Raw genomic sequence first — 14,687 nt, forward strand, 5'->3', positions numbered from 1 at the left:
CGATTTTAAGGGCTGATTTAAAAGTAGCATAATTCTTTCAAATAACAGTGCTGTAATGGCAGACTGTAACATATCTGTGGGCATTATTAAATAAAAGCTTTCAGTTGATTTGATCGTAAGTTGGCAACGCTGTATTCGAATATTCAGTTAAAGAACATTGTAGAAAGTACACCACAGATGGCGTATGTATTAGTAAGATCTAGAACAGTGGTACGCAAAAAGAGGCATTTAATTTGTGTGCTCTTTTGGGTAAAAAATAAAATATCCACAACAACATCAAGAAACTGAATGAATTGTGTGTATTTTTTGTTCACATTGGGGTTGTTTGACAAAAATCATCGTAACCTCAACAATATGAACGTCTACCATGGATCTAGAATATTCGAATTTTGACAGTTAAAGAGCAATCTAGAATGCAGATGGCAGTGTTATAAATAGTGGCAGAGGTTGCAGTCGTGAGTGAGTTTATCAGAGACGCTATTCGAATAAACATCAACTTAGTGCCTTAAAGTGTGTTGTGTTTTTCAAGTAAATTCGTGTACATTATAAATTGTGTCTGTATTTCTGAGAATTTATAAACGTGTATAAAAAACATTGAGTGGCTATTTAATTCTGTGGTTGTTGTACATTTTGAATAAATAAAGAGTTGTTATAATTTTTAAACTACTAAACGGCTTTTATTTGCAATCAAAAGTATCCTGTTTATTTAAAGGAAATAAACCAGCGTTTTGAAAAGGTTAAAACGTAACAGTATGTATGTCTGTTTATTTATTTGTTTGTTATTCCGTTCCTTATAGGAGCCAAAACTACTGGACCGATCTTCTTGAAATTTTTACTGTATATTCCTCTATATCTGGTAGGAACAACTGGATACTTTTTATTTTGAAATTTCAAGTGGACGTGGCACTTTCCATAAAAAGTAAATAGTTATTATGGAATATCTGTTGAATTTTGAGGACTATAATTGCCAATGGGCCAAGAAGTACCATTGAGCGCTTCTTGGCTGAAAATGGACGAAATATGAAAAATGGGCGTGGCACCACCCATACCAAGTAAAAAGTAATTTTCGAATATCTGCAGAACTATAATTGTGACAGTCTTCAAACTTTATACGAATCAATTTCTTATCAGTTTATGAATTCTAATCGAAAATGGAATGAATCGGAACAGGGGGTGTGGACCCTCCCATACAAAGTAAATAGTTATTTTCGAATATCTGGAGAACTATAATTGTAGAAGTGATTAACTTTGTCCGAATAGCAGCCTTAGCATTTTACATGGTTTGCCTGAAAATGGGCGATATTTAATTAGTGGGCGTGGCACCTACCATACAATGCAAATGGTTTGTTTCGATTATCTGAAGAACAATTTTTTACGCATTAATTTCTTATCACTATTCATAGTTTGGCTGAAAATGAGCGGGATTGTATTAGAGGGCGTGGCGCATATCAAACAAAGTAAATAGTTATTTTCCAATATCTAGAGAACTATAATTGTGAAGGTCTTCAAACTTTATATGAATCAATTTTGTATCACTGCATGAATTATAACCAAAAAATGGTCGTGATTGGATTAGTGGGCGTGGCACCTCTCATACAAAGTAAATAGGTAAAAGTATTTAAACTTTGTATGAACCAATTGGATAACTAAAATTCCGAGAATCTTCAAACTTTGTCAATTTTGAATATCTGGATAACTAAATTTGCGAGATTCTTCAAACTTTGTCTGAAATTTGTTTTATAATTTTACGTATGTAATTTGTCTAAGAATGGTCGGGTCATTATTGGAGGACATGGAATCACAAATCTATATATTTAAAAAATGATATGGTTTTGTATGTTTATTTTTTTCACGGCTAAACGGCTGTTTTAAATGTTTACATGTTCCTGTATGTCTTTTTACATGAGCAATTCCACCGTTTGTATAAATATTTGAGGCCAAATATGGGAGTAGTAGCCACAAAGGGCGTGGCACTTCCCATATAAGAGATAGAGTCCATACATTTTGTACGGTTATTCTACCATCAGTAGGACAAGAATGGGCGGACTATCAATAATGGGCGTGCACCCTATATGCAAATTAAATACTATATTTCATATCTACCTGTATAGTGTTTATAAAAAACCGACTTTTTAAAAAACCGGTTTGTCGGTTAACCGAAAATTGGCCTTTTTTAAAAAACCGGTTTTTCGGTTAACCGACATTAAAAAAACCGGTTAAACCGGTTAACCGTCATATATGTGTAAAAGCATAAAATGTCCTATAAAGTATACACAGCTTTAAAATTTGTAGTTTTTAGTTGTCAGGAATGGTTAATGGCTAAGTCCATTTTGTTTTGTAAAAATTTCAAAATTATTATCTCAGTCAAATGGAATTGAGTATAAATTTTTTACTAACTATATGATACTTGTTTTAATTATTGATTTTTTCATTAAATTTCAACCAAAAAATATAAATCAATTTTTTAATTAAATATTTGATAATTTTGAAATTTATTATCACCTCGACTTTCTGATATGAAACAGAAAATGTTACAAGTCCCAAAAAAGGACCCAAACGCACTTCTTCTTACTGTTTATTTGTCATTATAAATCATAACAAATATGTAAGTAATAAAACTCCATTATCAGATCTCATAAATATTTCAAATCATGGATTTTAGAACGTTTTTTGTCTCTCCTGTAATATTTCTGAAAAGGACTTTGTACACTAAGCTAACGAAGATTTATATTAACTTCTAGAATTATGCGGAATTTAATTTTTAATTTAAATTTATTCTGAAAAAGTTTTTAAGTAAACCCATCGTCCTCTATTATTTAGAATCATTGAAATTCTTAAAAATATCAATCTAAAGAGGTCTGTATTGTAAATCATTAGTTTAGGTTTCAAATCAGACCAATGATGTGTGTACAATGAATATAAAAAATGCACAAAACCATGAGATTTCTTAAGTTTAGACCTAAATTTTAAAAACCGGTTAACCGAGTGATAAAAACCGGATAAACCGGTTAACCGAAAATCAACATTTCAAATTAACCGGTTCGCAAAAAACCGAGATTTCGAAGAAAAACCGGTTTTTCGGTTAACCGGTTAACCGGTTTATAAACACTATACCTGTATAATTGTAGTATGTAAAGCCTTAAAATTTTGTATGAATTACTTATTTAGGCCAAAAATGGACAAACTAGCAATAGAGGTCGTGGCACCTTCCGTAGATGTGACAAATTATATACAGTGGAAGTTATATCAGCAAACAATATTAATATTTAGGACAGAAATACGTGGACTACCAACAATATTAAGTAAATGTTAACGTTTTTAAATATTTGAAAATCTTTGATATATATTGTTACGTTTTAACCTTTTCAAAACGCTGGTTTATTTCCTTTAAATAAACCGGATACTTTTGAAAATTGTAACCACTCTTTATTTATTTAAAATGTACAACAAGAGAATTAAATAGTCACTCAGTGTTTTTTATACACGTTTATAAATTCGCAGAAATAAAGACACACTTTATAATGTACACGAATTCAATTGAAAAACACAACACACTTTAAGGCACTCAGTTGATGTTTATTCGAAAAGCGTCTCTGATAAACTCACTAACGACTGCACCCTCTGCCACTATTTATAACACTGCCATCTGCACTCTAGATAGCTCTTTAACTGTCAAAGTTCGAATATTCCAGATCTTACTAATACATACGCCATCTGTGGTGTACTTTCTACAATGTTCTTTAACTGAATATTCGAATTCAAACAGCGTTGCCAACTTAAGATCAATGGTCAACTGAAAGCTTTTATTTAATAATGCCCACAGATATGTTACAGTTTGCTATTACAGCACTGTTATTTGAAAGCATTTTGCTACTTTTAAATCAGCCCTTAAAATCGTTATATTTGAATTCAAGTACAATTTCGTAACAATATAAAAGTGAATGTGTATGATTGTTTGCGTATTTGTACTTCATATGATTCTAAACTAAGAATTACTTTAAGACACCACGACTTTGTAATGACACTCGACTTACAGTAATGAAATTAATGTACAATCTAATCGAGGTGATCATTATAACTGGGAAGTATAAAGGGACAGATGTTTTGCTGTCACGTATTGCCATGATAACTTCGGAAATGCTATTTGATTTTAGTCGATTGTAGTTTCCTATTTGCTTAGCATTTGCAGTGACAATTGATAAAGCTCAAGGTCAGTCTTTGCAAGTTTGTGGACTAAATCTAGAAAATCCATGTTTTTCACATAGACAGCTTTCACTTGCATTTTCGGGAGTGGGAAAACAAATAATTAATAAAAAATTGTATATAGTAAACATCAAACACAAGTATTATTTGTTCTAAACTTTTCTATTTTATTACAATTCATATTATGGTTAGAAAATAAGAAATAAATAATATACTATTATATTATATATATATTATTATATGTATTAGAAACTAATTTTAGATAGACTAAATATATTGTAAATCATTACAGCATGGGTAGCGAAGCACATCGGTTTATAGCTAGTAGGTACATATACATATATTTGTAAGTGTAAAATTGTACTTTGAAATAAATATATACTCGTATACATATGTATGTAGATATGTATCTACAAACATGTGCAAAGCATTTGTGTCTTCTTAGTATAAATAACAATTTTACATCTCTTTCGTTATTTCAAATCATTCAAAAGTAACTTACCCAATGCTGGTGTTTGCCCCAACCATCCACTTGCCCATCCAGGTGTTGCTGTTTGATTTGTGCCACCAAGATTCTGGCGTTGCTGAGCCAGCAACCTTACCGTCAGACAATAAGTCAACAGCATGACACCCAAGGGTATATAAAAGCAAACTATCGATCCTACTAGTTTGTACACGGGATCCGGTATCTGACATGTACCATTAACCAGGACAGAGGCATGATTCTTAAGAAGACAAAAGAAACAATATTTAACAAGAAGTGTAACAATAACCATAACTACATATTTGTTCGCTTTTACTTTTTAAGGTGTATCTTAAGCTATGTAAAGTTGCGGGCAAAAGAGTAATGCATCACACCCAATGTTTACATATCGGTATACTTAAAAAGCATCAATTTCAGAATGAACTATTGCTTTTCTAATTCTAATTGTCACTGTGTGTATTTTTATATGTATTTGTGTTCGAATGTCTACTGTATGCTGTGGTAAACATAATCTAAGAGCAACATATTATGATAAGATTTTTGATTGTAGTCCAAAACATATTATGATCATTATTATTATTATTATTAGGAAAGTTAAAGATAACATAGAAATAAAACTATGGAGCGAATGGGAATTACAGACACTCAAAATTTACTTGTAAAAGTAACACAGCTTTGTTTGCATATTAAACATATTGGCCCATTATTATAGTCAAACACTAAAGTCGGTTCTTTTTAAAAACAACTTTAAAATAAAAACCTGCTTTTTATTAATTTGCAACCATAGTCAAAATTAAAGTACAGGCAAATCCCGGTATAACGAATCTCACTTTAACGAAAATCCGATTTAACGCACGGTCATATTCAAGGCGAATCTAATAAGGTGACAGCGCCACGGCAACAAATACAACAAGACAGAAACAACATGCTTTTTGTTTTTGTGAAAAATTCGTCCAACACCCGGCCAAAGACCTCCTGTACCAATAAATAAAGAACCTATGCATTTTACGTGTCATTGGAAAGATGTTTTCCATTTCCGACAACTTTGTACTATATATAATCCAAGTTTCTGTATACTTCAATGAAATTTTTAAGTATTAAAGATGTGCCAATACATGCAAGGAGTTATTAACATTAAAAACAAATTAAAACTAAAACTGCTAAAGAAATTGATATATTCTAGGAACAAATCAAGATCCCCGTAACAGTTTATATTTTCATAATTTTTTTTATGTTAATATTCACATTTTCTGTGAAGGGAATTTTAACTCTGGGGTGTATCGAACACCGGCTTTGCTAAAATCACTTTTTCTGTATATCAAAATTTTCTGAAGTACTGTCATATAAAATCAAAAAGGAATTTTTGGTTCACAATATTAATAAACTGTACCATATTATATATCATATTAAAGGTATTGTGAAGCACTATTCAATGATACCCATAACGATCAGTTTGTTTTCCAAATATATTAGAAATGTACTATTATATGTATTGACTTTAAATTCATATAACTCTTAAACTAAGAGAAAGCAGGCAAAAATATTAACGTTTTTGTGCTTCTAATTATGAGAGCTATCAACACCAAAGAAATTATAAAAATGCAAGCTGTTTCGCTGATCTTGATTTATACCATATTTTATAATACTTAAATTTTTTATTTAGTGATAAATTAATCGATTTTTATACATTATTGTGCAAAAACAAAAATTTCACAAACTAAAAACTAAAATTATAATTTAATGACAGTTAACAATTGTAAACAAATGAGGAATTTTGATAGTTGAACGAATTCGGCGAATTCAAGAATAACAGTCAGCTGTTCTCGTGAGGTCACCTTATTAGATTCGCCTTGGTCATATTCGTAACATTGTCTACCTTATATAACGAACGTTTCAAAAATTGTATGCTCGATATAACGAATGATGAGAAAAAACTAACAAAATCAAACAAACGACCAAATTTTTAACATTGAAAACCTTATAAAGCGAACATTTCAACAATTGTATTGAGCGTATAACGAACAGAAAGTATAAAAAAAGTAGTAAAGAATGAAAAAATAAGAAAATAAGTCGTTACAGTACCGTTTTCAATGGTTACTCTCTTTAATAATAGTTGCTGTAATTTTTTCTACATTGGTTTTAATTGCTTGTTTTCACAATATCGAATGAAAAATTTCGTTCGCATTCTAAGCGAAAAAAATTGATTCATTCACGTAAACATGAAGTTATGGAATCCAAAATCTGTTTTCTTTCGCTTAGAATGCGAACGAAATCTTTCATTCGATATTGTGAAACAGTGTGCAAGTGTTCACATGAATTTAATATGGGAAATCGTAGAAGAATTTAATAAAAAGAAAAACTAAAAAATTTAGATGAATGAATGAAATATGGAATAACAAAATTCTCAACATGTATTTTGAAGAAAATAAACACAAACATTTTATCGTGACTAAGTGTTTCCTGTAAATTATCTTCACACAAATTAAGTGGAATCTGGAATCTTCAAAATCTGTTTTTATGAAATGTTTGTTCTTGAGTTTAATTTTCTACAGGTTGAATCATTTTCAGAATCGAAATCCTTTACAATGAAGGCTTTATTAATCGTGGATAATGCACCAAACTATCCTCCAATTAGTAAAAACTACTAAAGATATTCAAATTTGGACGATATTCGTGTCTCCAAATGTCACACCGCTCATCCAACCAATTGATTAAAACGTTTAGTTAAATTCCAATATAGAAAAAGTTGTCCAAATTTAAAAAAAATCATCTCGATATAACGAATTTTTCAATTTAACGAATGGGCCTGACAACATATCGTTCGTTATACCGGGATTTGCCTGTATGTTTTAAATTGAACCGACTTTAACTGGGTGCCACCGCAAATGTAGAAAATGTTTTCATACAATATACAACAAAAAACAGACAAGTGGCAAACGCTGAACAGCTGACATACAAAATTAAAAAAAAAAAACAAAAAAGGTAAAAGGTAAACAAAAAAGTAGTTTGTTGTGGAAAAATGGAAAAGATAAGATTAATATCATAATTAGGATATTTTGGTACTAATTTTATTGATAACTGTTCAATAATTTGCAAGATCTCTACCAATATCTTGCTGTTCTTAAACGAGTTAATAACAGCTGCAGCTAGTTTTATATTTAAAGTCGACTTCAACGTCAAAAGTATACTTTAACTTGTCTATGATAGACCTTGTCTATGATAGAGTAAAGTCGAGTTTAATTCTCTTAAAGTATTCCTTATTATACCCTTCAGCTTCGTGAGAAGGGTATATATAAGTTTGTCATTCCGTTTGTAATTTCTACATTTTTCATTTCCGACCCTATAAAGTATATATATTCTGGATTTTTTTTTACAAAATCAGCTATATTGGAGATAAAATTCTAAATAAAATACAAACAACTTGCTAAGAGTCATGTCGTCCCTATAAAAACTTACACTCATCCAAATTTGGAACATGTAAAAAGTCCGTATTTTTTACGTTTTTTTACCAAAAAAGTGCGTATATTTTTTCTTTTGTAGAAAAAAATTTTCTTCGGAACTATATACAATTTGTATATGATCCGGAAAGAGAACTTAGTAGAAAAGCGTGTAAACTAAAATTTGGCTCACTTAAGCGGACATAATACTCCCCAGAACTATCCAAACTTGGCCAATTTAAAAAAAAAAAAAATTTGGTTTGAGTAAAAAAATTTAAAAAGGCAAAGCATCGATCCTCGAAATAGCCCCCTATTTGTATAGCTCTATATGTTTCTTAAATACTAGCAAATTTTTTTTTACTATCACACGGTAAATAACGTCACAGTAGGCAGTTTTCTAAAAAAAAACTGAGTTTTTGGAACACATTTTCCCCGTTTCAGGAATTTCGGTATTTGAAAATAAAAAATGTCAAAAATTATAATGCCATTGATTTAAGGACATTTGAGTCTATATCAGTTCCAAATTTTGTTATATCTTTAACCGTTTAAATTTTACATTAATTCAAATTTTATATTTTTCTTCATGGAAAATCACCATATTATAATTTTTTTTTTAGTTTTTACATTTTCTAACTTTGGATGCATGCAACTTTTTATAGGGATGACATAACTGTCTCCAAGTTGTTTCTATTTTATTTAGAATTTTATCGCCAATATGGCTGACGCTGTTAAAAAAATTTCGACCCTTCGTTGGCCCGCCATATCTAAAAAACCAAAACAAGATCGAGCAAAATTAAAAAAAAAATAAATCAATAAACCTAAATATCTCTTCAACTAATATAGATAACCTACAAGTCTAAGCGTGTTTTTAGTAGATCTTCTCAAGTACTATTTATATTTTAAATTTCAGCTTATTCGGATCATAAATGGATTTTTGGCGATTTTTTTTAAAATTTGAGACCCGAGGTGACCAAATTTGAGGGGCCACGTACTGGCCCCCATTACCCTTAGGAAGCTGAACAACTACGAATCGACTCGAAAACACCTCAGCTCCAACCGTGTGAAATTTCGTAATAATATCTCCAATAGTTCCCGAGATACCGAATTATTTTTAAAAAAAAGCTGTTATTGCATGCGCAATAACATGCTTGTGAAGCAAATTTTCCCTACCTTTTTTTTTGTTTTTTGTACCGGAATTGCTTAGAGGCAAAAACGGGCAGCTGAATTTTTAATAAATCGTTAGCTGAGACTTCAGGCTTTAATTCGATATAAGTCTTGGGCTAGAGGTCGTTGGAGATCAATAGGTACAATCCATAGAATTTGGAGAAAATAAATATTTTTAGACAATTTATAGTATTAAATTTTTTTTTTTTTTAATTTTCAAAAATTTTTTTATTTGCATATATATCATTTATAACATCCAATTCTATAAAAAAAATCATTATAGTGTCATTACAAGAATATTTTAACAGCATGAAGCGATAAAAGGTAGCATATATAATACGGTCATTTCAAACGCATTCACTTAGGTCACCTTTGAATGTCTGTGGACAAAAAAGTAATAAAGATATAAGCCTAATATTTTTGGTACATAATAATTAGATTGTTTATTACAAACTGTGAAAAAATCAGGTAGATCAGAAGACATGAAAAAAATTAATTAATGCCGCCCTTGAACCAGTGTGGGCCATTATGACTACGCTTACAGAAACTTAACATTTAATGGTTGTACATAAAAATTTTTATTTAATTTTTTTATATAATTATTTTTATTTGTTCGAAAACCATATTTATATTAAAAATTGCGATGAAAATATAAACGTTTACAGTAACTAAAATATTGTGGAAGTTAAATTAAAACAACAATTATATGTTTACGACAACAATATATTGTTACAGAGAACATGGTATAGTTGTCGTAACCATGTCCAACCATGTTTTTTCTTTGCGTGTATATAGAATTATATCCAAAAAAAGATAAAATAAATAATTATTTTCATCATACAGCAACAAATCAGTACCACACATGATGTGAGTTACAACGAAATAATTAAATAAAGAAATAAAACGTTATGTTTAATACCCAGTAGTTATGAGTGACTGTAATAACCAAAAATAACCAAAATGTTAAAAAAGTAACCAAAAAAAAATTTTGTAAACGTCTTTTTAACTTTTTTTTAAAAAAAATATGAACAGAAGTATGAAATTTAATTTTTTTTAATACATTTTACACAGGTTTTTATACTTCAAGATAAATTTTATGTCAAGATTTCAACAAGTAAGAAGGTATGGTCGGGCTTGACCGACCATACTTTCTTACTCTACAACAAGTAAAAGAGCAAAAACATTTATCATTTAAAATATCAATCATTTATATTCGTGAGTGATTTTCGGAAGAGGGCCTTATATGTGAGCTATGATCAATTATGGACCGATCTCACCATGAAATTAGGTAATGTGATTTATGTCTATATGAAAGTTAACTATGTTTGTGTGTATACCAACATTTTTAAGCGATTTATGCACGTTAAAGTGATTTTCGTAAGCGGGTCTATATGGGAGCTATGACTAATTATGGACCGATCGTAACAAAATTTGGTGACATGAATTTTGTATTATTTGGAGCGGAATTTGTGGAGATACATACATAAATTAAAAATTTATGACCGATAAAGTCCAATTTCGGAAGGACATTTGTAGGGGACTAGTTGAAATAATGCACCGATTTCAGCCAGTTTCAATAGGCTTGGTCCTTGGACCAAGTACCAATAATATGTATCGAAATATCTTCAAACGAACGGACATCGTTTAATCGACTCAGAAATTGATTCTAAAGGTAGGGTCAGACTACGCAAATTATTTGACACAAGATGTTTCATGTGTTTGATCAAAACTACATCAAATAATTCATGGGTTGATTTTGTGGCCATACTGTACACATTTATTTGCCATATTTGTTTAATCAAACTACACCGAAATACTATCAAACACACGAAGGGGAAAATATATTTGTCTTGTGGTCACATTTATGGTAATATTTTTTCTAAATAATTATTCAATAAAGCTGCAAAAAAAACTTTAATTTATTTCATCTAGATTTAGCTTTACAATTAAAATAATTGTGAAATTTCAGTACTTTTATTTAAACGTCAAATATTTTCTGTTTCTAGTTTGAACATAAAATATTTTTGCATGGCAAACAAGAAAACAGCTGAATTTGGTCAAACAAATTTATTTGCCGATAAGAAAACATTCTTGTAATGTGACCAATAAACACTAAACAGCAAATATTTTCATCCATTTTGTGTAATTTTTGTAATTTTTTATTTGCAAATGAATTGCAAGATCAAACAGCGTCAAATAACAGCTGCTGCATCATGTGTTATCGCAAAAGTAGTGTTGCTATATCTTAAATTAAAAATCGCTAAATAATGAAAACAAATCGCGAAAAGAACTCAAGGTTGAACAATTTAATAATATAATTATTAAATGTTTATTTATTACATTATATTATTAAATTACACAGTACAACATTTTTCAGTTCATTGCTTTGGGACTCAATTCTGACAATTGCACGTGAAAGTAGCCCCAAAAAATAAGAACTTGTGCATCATTAGTTTTGTCAAGTTGGCTGCCGTAATAATTTAATGGCCATACGAATTTTTTTCCTCAAGGTGGATTTTTATCACTTTTTCTATATTTTAGCACGGTTATATCTCGTATACCGTACGGAATATCTCTTTTGTGGTTGAAGCAAAGTTGTAGATATTGAATAGTAGAAAAAAAGTACGGAACATACCTACCCAAAAAAGGTGCATCCAGTGCGTTAAAAATCACTTTAAAGTGCATAAATCTGTTAAAAATGATGGTATACATACAAAATTCATGATAAATAACTTTCATATAGACACAAATCACACGACCTTATTTCATGGTAATCGGTCCATAATTGGATTTGTAATCCAGTTATTGAGCAAAAAATGTGAAAAATTGGTAAAAATTTTAAAAAATTTGCATTTTTGCGATTTTTAAGGCACTGGATGCACCTTTTTCGGATAGGTATGTTCCGTACTTTTTTTCTACTATTCAATATCTACAACTTTGCTTCAGCCACAAAAGAGATATTCCGTATGGTATACGAGATATAAACGTGCAAAAATATATAAAAAGTGATAAAAATCCACCTTGAGGGAAAAAAATTCATATGGCCAGTAAATTATTACGGCAGCCAACTTGACAAAACTAATGATGCAGAAGTTCTTATTTTTGGGGGCTACTTTCACGTGCAATTGTCAGAATTGAGTCCCAAAATCATGTGTTGTACTGTGTTATATTAAAATTTGTAGGTATAATTGTACTTAATAAACAATTTTGGAATTTTATTGTATTTGTTTTGGCTTTGTTTGGATTTTGAACTAAAATTCTTTTTATTCAAACAAAACGAATATTACTATGGTAAAATTAACAATAATCGGAAATTAAAATGAGCTAGAAGTCTAAAATAAAATTATAAAATTCTGTGTGTTAAAGAATTAACCTGAATTGAACTATATTTAATCGACAATTGAAAAATAGAGAAGTCAGACTACTTGTTATACTTTGGTTGAAAAAGGAAATTCATAATTGAAATGATTTTTTTTTATTAAATATTATTTATCGAACACGAGTTTTTCCAAACTTTATTCATTCAGAATAAGAACATGTTCACAAATATTATAAAATTTTACGGAAATGTTTATCTTTTTTACATAAATTTTTAAATAATTGCAATTCAATTGTATTATCTAAAGATTTAGAATAACAATTTTTTATTATAACAAAATCAGAAAATTTGAATCGATGAATACATTTTAGGATTTTCATTATCTTAAAAAAAATCAAATATTTTTAGGTGTATACTCACTTTTGAGGCTCACTGTATATACACTTGGCCGCATAGGTTTGCGTACAAACTACTTTATATATTTTAACAGGCTATTTTAGTCGTAAGTAACAACGGTAATCATTTGAAATTGGTTTTTATATATAGATAAACATTTGAAAATTACGATAGGTATTTTCCTTTTGCATTTGCAAAGTTTGGTAATAATTGACAGCTTAAAAACAATGGTATGCTAACTTTTCGTGTATGCAAAAGTATGCGTACATAAAAATTAAATGTAATTTGTAACTGTTTTTGTTATTGTGTGATACTACAATACTGCAGTTTTTGTTTCAAACTCATCATAAAAGTGATTTTTGAAAATTTTTTGTTTCAAATTGGAATAATTTCAAGAAATGGCAAACAGAAAATTAATTTATATTGCTGAACGTAAAATTGTTATATATTTACGGAAACAAGGGAAAACTTTGCGCGAAATCGATCAAGTAGTTGAACGTACTCACTCCTCCATTCAGAGAGTGATAAACAATTTTATAAAGACTGGAATTTTTGTCTCAAAGCCTCGTTCTGGTCGTCCACCAAAATTAACTGAACGCGAAAAAGAGGGTTATAATGCAATCTGTGAAGGAAAACCCCAGATTTACTGTATAGAAAATGGCTGAAAACTTAAATTCACAATTTAATAAACATGTGTCCAAAGACAGATTTCTGGAAAAATGTTCTGTTCACAGATGAATGCAAGTACTGCATCTTTGGCATAAAAGACTGTCAGTTTGTTTGGAGAAAGCCTTGTACAGTGCTTAGTCCCAAAAATTTAAAACCAACAGTTAAGCATGGTGGTGGTGCAGTGATGGTACGGGGGTACATGACAAGTGAAGGCGTGGGAAATTTAGAATTTATTCCATCGACAATGGATCATAAGGTCTATTTAGACATTCTAATGAAAAATCTTACCTAAAGTGTGAGCAAATTGGGCATTGAAGATGATTATATATTCCTGCAAGACAACGACCCAAAGCATACTACACACAACACAAGGCTTTGGTAGTTGTTTAATAAAACAAAAACAATTGAAAACTCCTCCGCAGTCACCAGACCTAAATCCCATAGAACATTAATGGGATTTGCTGGAGTGAAAAATATTAAACCATGTAATAAAATTAAAGGAAATGCTTCAAACAGTATTAACTGAGGAATGGAGAAATATTAGTTCGAAATACACCGAAAAACTGGTTTCATCAATGACAAAACGCCTTCATAATGTTCTTGGTCGTCGGGGTTATCCAAATAATCATTAAAATACAGTTTAATTTATAAAAATCAGTAATATTTTATTTTTTTTTATGTACGCAAACTTTTGCCTACATGCATAATTGAATTTTTTTATGAATTGAATTCTTATAAGTTTTGTTGATTCTTAAATATGAATTTTACAATGCAGTTGTGTTCTTAAATATTTAAGAGTTTTATATAAAAAATTTCAAATGAGTAACGTTTATTTTTATATCCAAAATTAGAGTATACATTTAATTTTCGTTCTTGTACGCAAACTTATGCGGCCAAGTGTATATGTATTACACGTTGCAAGAGTGAGAAAAAAACTTGGAAAACGACAACGCGTGGTTTATAGGTCTTGTTGAGTACATTACAAATCGTGTCAACAAATTTCAGAACACTCCCA

At 30.0% G+C, this 14,687-nt stretch overlaps 1 protein-coding gene across 1 annotated transcript in view; it reads right to left on the reverse strand.

Moving 5' to 3' along the window:
* The window catches only part of 5-HT2B (5-hydroxytryptamine receptor 2B), a 116,634-nt gene that overhangs the window by 55,697 nt on the left and 46,250 nt on the right, over positions 1–14,687 (reverse strand). Inside the window, exon 3 of the mRNA XM_065498402.1 lies at positions 4,706–4,928. Within this exon, the coding sequence (XP_065354474.1) occupies positions 4,706–4,928 (223 nt within the window). The remainder of the gene's footprint in view (positions 1–4,705; positions 4,929–14,687) is intronic.

Source organism: Calliphora vicina, chromosome 1 (genome assembly GCF_958450345.1).
Source record: "Calliphora vicina chromosome 1, idCalVici1.1, whole genome shotgun sequence".
Taxonomy (NCBI): domain Eukaryota; kingdom Metazoa; phylum Arthropoda; class Insecta; order Diptera; family Calliphoridae; genus Calliphora; species Calliphora vicina.